Source organism: Gigantopelta aegis, chromosome 4, assembly GCF_016097555.1.
Source record: "Gigantopelta aegis isolate Gae_Host chromosome 4, Gae_host_genome, whole genome shotgun sequence".
In the NCBI taxonomy this organism is placed as follows: Eukaryota; Metazoa; Mollusca; class Gastropoda; order Neomphalida; family Peltospiridae; genus Gigantopelta; species Gigantopelta aegis.
Genome location: NC_054702.1, coordinates 202,542 through 211,032, shown reverse-complemented (window position 1 = coordinate 211,032; position 8,491 = coordinate 202,542). Strand labels below are relative to the sequence as shown.

The 8,491-nt window shown below is 38.9% G+C and overlaps 1 protein-coding gene across 1 annotated transcript in view; it reads left to right on the top strand.

Annotated features, from left to right (window-relative positions):
* Positions 1-8,491, top strand: part of LOC121371986 (1-aminocyclopropane-1-carboxylate synthase-like protein 1) — a 21,864-nt gene that overhangs the window by 828 nt on the left and 12,545 nt on the right. Inside the window, exons 2-4 of the mRNA XM_041498219.1 lie at positions 1,063-1,200; positions 2,005-2,064; positions 2,693-2,763. Coding sequence (XP_041354153.1) covers positions 1,063-1,200; positions 2,005-2,064; positions 2,693-2,763 — 269 coding nt within the window. The remainder of the gene's footprint in view (positions 1-1,062; positions 1,201-2,004; positions 2,065-2,692; positions 2,764-8,491) is intronic.

Below are 8,491 nucleotides of genomic sequence, written 5' to 3'. Positions count from 1 at the left end.
TGGACTATCTGGCGTTAGGGATCTAATCTCTAGTAACTGTAGATGGCACTGGACTATCTGGCGTTAGGGATCTAATCTGTAGTAACTGTAGAAGTCACTGGACTGTCTGACGTTAGGGATTCTAACCTATAGTAACTGTAGAAGTCAATGGACTATCTGGAGTTACGGATCGTATTTTTAGTAACTGTAAAGTCACTGGATTATCTGGTGTTAGGGATCATATCTTGAGTAAATGTAGAAGTCACTGGACTGCCTAGCGTTAGGGATCGAATATGTAGTAACTGTAGACGTCAATGGACTATCTGGCGTTAGGGATCGAATCTTGAGTAACTGTGGAAGTCAGTAGACTATCTGGCGTTAGGTTTCGAATTTTGATAATTGTGCAAGTCAGTAGTCTATCTGGCGTTAGGGATCGAATCTTGAGTAACTGTGGAAGTCAGTAGACTATGTGGCGTTAGGGATCGAATCTTGAGTAAATGTGGATGTTAGTAGACTAGCTAGCGTTAGGGATCGAATCTTGAGTAACTGTGGAAGTCACTGGACTGTCTGGCGTTAGGGATCGAATTTTGAATAACTGTAGAAGGCAATAGACTATTTGGCGTTAGGGATCTAATCTTAAGTCACTGTAGAAGTCACTGTAGTACGACTCTACTTAAGGTGTAGTGTGACGTATCTGGCTGTCCCACAGCAACATATGTACTGAGGGAGGGGGATTTCCTGTTCCAGCCAGTCGTCCAATACTAGTATATCAAACATGGTGTCCTGAGTAGAATAGCAAATGTTATCGTATGTGATATCCTGATTAATATATCAAATAGTGTGGTATGTGTATCCTGAGTAGCATATCAAATGTTGTGGTATGTTGTGGTACGTGATATCCCTTTTGGAATACACCGAAGATGGTGGTAGCAGTTTGTTGTTGATGATAGTGGCGATATTATCATTCAGAAAATTACTCCATCCACCACGCAAGAGAGCAAACAAACTGTTTGTTTGCGACATGATCAGGGATTGCTATCTTTGTATTCAGTTTTATTGGACTGTAATCGGGTTTCTTTTCAGACCATCATGTGGGGTAGTTCCAGCTCGTCACAGTCGGTTTCCGAGCGCTGTCTCGACGTGCTGTCCATCCCGAGCGTCCTGGTCAAGTACGGACAGAAAGTCCACGGTGACCCCTACCACCCAGAGCTGAACCCAGACGTAAGTCAGTAGTCAGTACACGCCGACCCCTACCACCGAGAGCTGAAGCCAGACGTAAGTCAGTAGTCAGTACACGCCGACCCCTACCACCGAGAGCTGAAGGCAGACGTAAGTCAGTAGTCAGACATAAACCTGTATAATATAATTAGCAGAACTCAGACGTAAGTCAGTACTGAACACTTGACATAAACCTGTATAATATAATTAGCTGAACTCAGACGTAAGTCAGTATTGAACACTTGACATTAACATGTGTAATATAATTAGCTGAACTCAGACGTAAGTCAGTATTGAACACTTGACATAAACCTGTATAATATAATTAGCTGAACTCAGACGTAAGTCAGTATTGAACACTTGACATTAACATGTGTAATATAATTAGCTGAACTCAGACGTAAGTCAGTATTGAACACTTGACATAAACATGTGTAATAAAATTAGCTGAACTCAGACCGACGCCAGCAGTGCGCATTTTACAAAACATGTGTAATATAATTAGTAGTCAATATTTGCCATGTATAAAATTATGTCTGGAGAACTAAACAAATATCCCAATTATGAATTACTAGCCGGTTTTCTTTTTGTTTTTTCTCAATCCTACCAGATATGGAGATACGGGACCCTGGCGAAATATAAATCTGTGTATAATTAGCCACATCTAAATAAAACGTAAATCAGTAGACAATAGCTGACGTAAACCTGTGTAATATCGTCATCTATTACTGCTGTTGTTGTAGATACAGCAAGAGGGAGACACAGAGAGACGTAATGTTACATCGTAAGATTATTTTTTGTTCTCAGGGGATTGTTGACCTCGGCACAGCAGAAAACAAAGTGTGTGAAGAGATGCTGTCACAAAAGGTAATGTCTGAATGTTACAAAAGGTAATGTCTGAATGTCACGATGTAATGTCTGAATGTCACGATGTGATGTTTGAATGTCACAAAATGTTTGAAAGTCACTACGTTCAACTGGCTCCATTTTTTGGCACATACTTATGGTCATACAAATGTACGTGTTATTATGTGTGTTTACGATATTAAATTAAATAATTCATCAACATTTTATCAAACTATCAATGCTGAATCCACTTCATAACACGACTAAATCCACTTCACAACACCACAAAATCAACTTCAAAGCACCATAGAGTCCACTTCATAGCATCGCAAAATCCACTTCATAACACCACAGAATCCACTTCATAACACCAAAGAATCCACTTCATAACACCACAGAATCCACTTCATAACACCACTGAATCCACTTTATAATACCAATGAATCCACTTTGCAACATCACTGAATCCATGTTCACGACATCGCTGAATCCATGTTCACAACATCACTGAACTGAATCCATGTTTACAACATCGCTGAATCCATGTTCACAACATCGCTGAATCCATGCTCACAACATCGCTGAACCCATGTTCGCAACATCACTGAATCCACCACAGCAGTTATGTGACTGCCTTCTTTATTTGTAGCTGACCGACCTGAAGGTAGAGAAAGAGGACACGATTCAGTTATATTATCCCGACCTGAAAGGTATTATAAGGTACAATTCAATATTGACCTAGCTGTATTATCCCGACCAGAAAGGTATTATAAGGTACAATTTAATATTGACCTAGCTGTATTATCACGACCTGACAGGTATTATAAGGTACAATTCAATATTGACCTAGCTGTATTATCCCGACCTGAAAGGTATTATAAGGTACAATTCAATATTGACCTAGCTGTATTATCACGACCTCAAAGGTATCATAAGGTACAATTCAATATTGACCTAGCTGTATTATCACGACCTGACAGGTATTATAAGGTAGAGTTCGATATTGACCCCGCTGTATTATCACCACCTGAAAGGTATTATAAAATAGTTCAGTATTGACCCACCTGTATTATCCCGACCTGAAAGGTATTATAAGGTACAATTCAATATTGACCCCGCTATATTATCACGACCTCAAAGGTATTATAAGGTACAATTCAATATTGATCTACCTGTATTATCACGACCTGACAGGTGTTATAAGGTACAGTTCAATATTGACCCCGCTGTATTATCACCACCTAACAGGTATTATAAGGTAGAGTTCAATATTGACCCCGCTGTATTATCACCACCTGACAGGTATTATAAGGTAGAGTTCAAATATTGACACAGCTGTAGTATCACGACCTGACAGGTATTATAAGGTAGAGTTCAATATTGACCCCGCTGTATTATCACCACCTGACAGGTATTATAAGGTAGAGTTCAATATTGACCCCGCTGTATTATCACCACCTGACAGGTATTATAAGGTAGAGTTCAGTATTGACCCCGCTGTATTATCACGACCTGAAAGGTATTATAAGGTAGAGTTCAGTATTGACCCAGCTGTATTATCACGACCTGAAAGGTATTATAAGGTAGAGTTCAGTATTCACCCAGCTGTATTATCACCACCTGACAGGTATTATAAGGTAGAGTTCAATATTGACCCATCTGTAATATCACGACCTGAAAGGTATTATAAGGTAAAGTTTAGTATTGACCCAGCTGTATTATCACGACCTGAAAGGTATTATAAGGTAGAGTTCAGTATTGACCCATATGTATTATCACGACCTGAAAGGTATTATAAGGTAGAGTTCAATATTGACCCATCTGTATTATCACGACCTGAAAGGTATTATAAGGTAGAGTTTAGTATTGACCCAGCTGTATTATCACGACCTGAAAGGTAGTATAAAATAGTTCAGTATTGACCCAGCTGTATTATCACGAGCTGAAAGGTAGTATTAAATAGTTCAGTATTCACCCAGCTGTATTATCACGGTCTGAAAGGTATTATTATAAGGTAGAGTTCAGTATTGACCCAGCTGTATTATCACGACCTGAAAGGTATTATAAGGTAGATTTCAATATTGACCCAGCTGTATTATCACGAACTGACAGGTATTATACAGTAGAGTTCAATATTGACACAGCTGTATTATCACGACCTGAAAGGTATTATAAAATATTTCAGTTTTGACCCAGCTGTATTATCACGACCTGAAAGGTATTATAAAATAGTTCAGTATTGACCCAGCTGTAGTATCACCACCTGACAGGTATTATAAGGTACAATTCAATATTGACCCCGCTGTATTATCACCACCTGACAGGTATTATAAGGTAGAGTTCAATATTTACCCCGCTGTATTATCACCACCTGACAGGTATTATAAGGTAGAGTTCAATATTGACCCCGCTGTATTATCACCACCTGACAGGTATTATAAGGTAGAGTTCAGTATTGACCCCGCTGTATTATCACCACCTGAAAGGTATTATAAGGTAGAGTTCAGTATTGACACATATGTATTATCACGACCTGAAAGGTATTATAAGGTAGAGTTCAGTATTGACCCAGCTGTATTATCACGACCTGAAAGGTATTAAAAGGTAGAGTTCAATATTGACCCAGCTGTATTATCACGAACTGACAGGTATTATAAGGTAGAGTTCAATATTGACCCAGCTGTATTATCACGACCTGACAGGTATTATAAGGTAGAGTTCAATATTGACCCAGCTGTATTATCACGACCTGAAAGGTATTATAAGGTAGAGTTCAGTATTGACCCAGCTGTATTATCACGACCTGAAAGGTATTATAAGGTAGAGTTCAGTATTGACCCAGCTGTATTATCACGACCTGACAGGTATTATAAGGTAGAGTTCAATATTGACACAGCTGTATTATCACGACCTGAAAGGTATTATAAAATAGTTCAGTATTGACCCAGCTGTAGTATTACCACCTGACAGGTATTATAAGGTAGAGTTCAATATTGACACAGCTGTATTATCACGACCTCACAGGTATTATAAGGTAGAGTGCAATATTGACCCAGCTGTATTATCACGACCTGAAAGGTATTATAAGGTAGAGTTCAATATTGACACAGCTGTATTATCACTACCTGAAAGGTATTATAAAATAGTTCAGTATTGACCCAGCTGTATTATCTCGACCTGAAAGGTATTATAAGGTAGAGTTTAGTATTGACCCAGCTGTATTATCACGACCTGAAAGGTATTGTAAGGTAGAGTTCAGTATTGACCCAGCTGTATTATCACCACCTGAAAGGTATTATAAGGTAGAGTTCAATATTGGCACAGCTGTATTATCACGACCTGACAGCTATTATAAGGTAGAGTTCAATATTGACCCAGCTGTATTATCACGACCTGACAGGTATTATAAGGTAGAGTTCAGTATTGACCCAGCTGTATTATCACGACCTGAAAGGTATTATAAGGTAGAGTTCAATATTGACACAGCTGTATTATCACCACCTGAAAGGTATTATAAAATAGTTCAGTATTGACCCAGCTGTAAACCTAATTTGTTGACAGTAAAACCATAGATATACGTCGGCAAATCGGAAACACAATAGGGCTATACCTATATCAAATCAACTGTGCGTTGTGGTTTTCTAATAGCAAATTGTAAATTAAACGTTAACATCGATAAAACCAAAATTATTATCATCGGAACAAGGGCACCGCCAAGTAAAACGTTTTATTTAAAAATATAAAACTAGATATAGTAGACAGCTACAAATACCATGGCAATTTTTACCAAATACGGATCCTTCTATCAGTCCAAACCAACACTCTAGTCCTGTTCAGTTGTTTAGAGCCTAATTCTTTTTGCAAATGATACATTTAATTCCTATAATCCTTGGGGGGGGGGGGGGGGGGGGGGTTACATACGTTTGAACAAAGACCCAAACCCGACATATTTCATATACAATTCATCTGCTAAAACGCACGGATTGACTTATTTAATTTTTGTGTATATTATTTCTGCTATAAATACCTAAAACTATTTGCATAACAGAAGCACATCACTCTATAGTGTATTTCTACAGTTATCTACACATTCTACATTCCAAAACATACCTGACCTTGATGCAATCAAACGAGCTATACTGGCCACAGCATGGACCCGGATCCTCATCTCTTATTAAGCAAACAGCTTTAGGTATTCATTTTTCATTTCGTGCTTATATCCAATTAAGTTTCAAGCACGCTGTTCTGGGCACACACCTCAGCTGTCTGGGCTGTCTGTTCAGGACAGTGTGTTAATTGTTAGTTGGTTAGTGGTTGGTGAGAGAGAAGAGGGTGTAGTGGTCTTACACCTACCCATTGAGCCCTTAAGAACTCGCTTTTGGTTCGAGCCGGTACCGGGCTGCGAACCCTGTACCTACCAGCTTGTAGTCCGATGGCTTAACCACTGCGCCACCGAGGCCGGTCTTTTGGGTATTGACAGCGAGACGAACGTGCATTCAGAGAGATTTGTTTAAAATTCAAATAACTAAACCTCGTCTATTTTAGATGATAAATTATATGTAAAATCTGTCGGGTTTATGTTTGTTTTCACGCGTATGTAAAGAAAACAAGTATCGAACAGGAATTAAATGTGACAGTCTAGCCCTTCTACAGATCATACATTTGTTGAAAAACATTGTTGGACATGCCGGGACAAATGCCCCTACTTGTTCACGTTTGTATAGCTTTCTGTCAACAGACTTTGGTCCACATTTGTTGCAGGTTGATGACGTTTCTTCAGAATTTATAAAACAAAACAAGCGGTAAAAAGCAAATTAGAGGCAACATATGATAAAGCATCTTATTTATTTTTGTTTTTGAAAACACCATTGAGATTGATATGTAATGGACTGTTTAAATAAATTATAAATTTATTATATTTAAGCATAGCAGTTTATTTAAATGAGCCATTTTCATCTTGATTAGCAACAATTTAACATGAATGCACTGTGTGCAGGGGGCATTGTATGTTGGGAAGCATAAGGGCATGAGTGTACATTTCATTATAGTCATTAACTGAAAATAGAGGGCATTTAGCATGTTTGAAAAACATATTTTGTAAAACAAACACTCGTCTGAAACACTGATCATTACCAACCCCTCTCCGGCCCCCCCCCCCCCCCCCCCGGCTATAGCTAGTTTTCTCTTGTCTTTGTATTCATCAGGCACACCGGAAGCAATTAGATATTGGCGTGGGGGGGGGGGGAGGGCTGACTGAGATCGAGGGCGCAAAGCAAAATGTCTAGAGGGTTCGGGGTATGATCTCCAGTAGTTTTGAAAACTAGATGTACTCAAATGTACTTTCCTAATAGCCTCTAGTCGATGCAACAATGTAGGTAAGGGAAGACGGCAATCCATTTCTGCCTTACGATTTACTGCCTGTTCATGTACTAAAACGTTATAAAAAAGATGTTTTGCTCATAAATTTTAATAATTTGTATCACTTCTCGGTGAGATCATGCTTTCTCCTCTTGTTTGGATAGTGCCATTTTGGATATCACGTGATGTAGAACTCTGGTCACGTGGCACACCAAAAAGTGTCTGATTGGTTGTAAGTGGTGACAAGTTGCAACATGTGTCCAAAAGACGAAGCATGCAGCTAAACCTTGCAACATGTTGCAGTTTGTCCCGCCTTGTCCAACTTTGTTGCAAAAGCTGTCTTCGCGGTCATACATTTGTTGCGCAACAAGTGTGAACATTTTAGTATGCATTCGGCAATTATCGCCTAGCAAATAAACTGACAAAATTACTTTATGGATATCCGATATCATTGAATACATCCCAGATGTTCCAAATAGTCGAACATCAATTGTGTTTTATTTAACTAATTCGCACTTGTTCGCAAAGAAGATTTTAATCGTAAAAGGGACACTTAGACTATCGTAAGATTGCTTTGTGGAATGGCTCTAGAGTTTACAGTGCCGGTTGTAAAAGTCACCTTAAATCATTGCAATCAACTTTAGCTACGATTAATTCCGGGAGTGCAAACGGGTTAGCTGTAGGGAGGCTTGGTATTCATGCACCAGGGGGGGGAGGGGGGGGGGGGTTGACAAACGTGGGGCGCGATCAATTTGGGTAATTTTCAATCATGCTAATTTTTAATAGAAGAACAAAATGAATAGCTAAACCTTTATTAAAATGAGGATTTTGGTAAGGTTCGATGAGCAAAGTTTCCATAAATATATGCGTGATGTTCGCTAACTCCCGCTTGGGTGTGGTGTATATGGGTGTGAACATTGTGAACACTAGACAACAAAAATCAAGCAGTTTGGGACACGCGCCTATATGGTCAATTCAGTGTTAATAATTACCTGTTCGCAAAGCCCTATAAATGTAGGCTCTGAAACAGTTACCAGAATCACCTTGCAATTAGCACTTATACCATTTTATTAGAATACGTCATGTTATC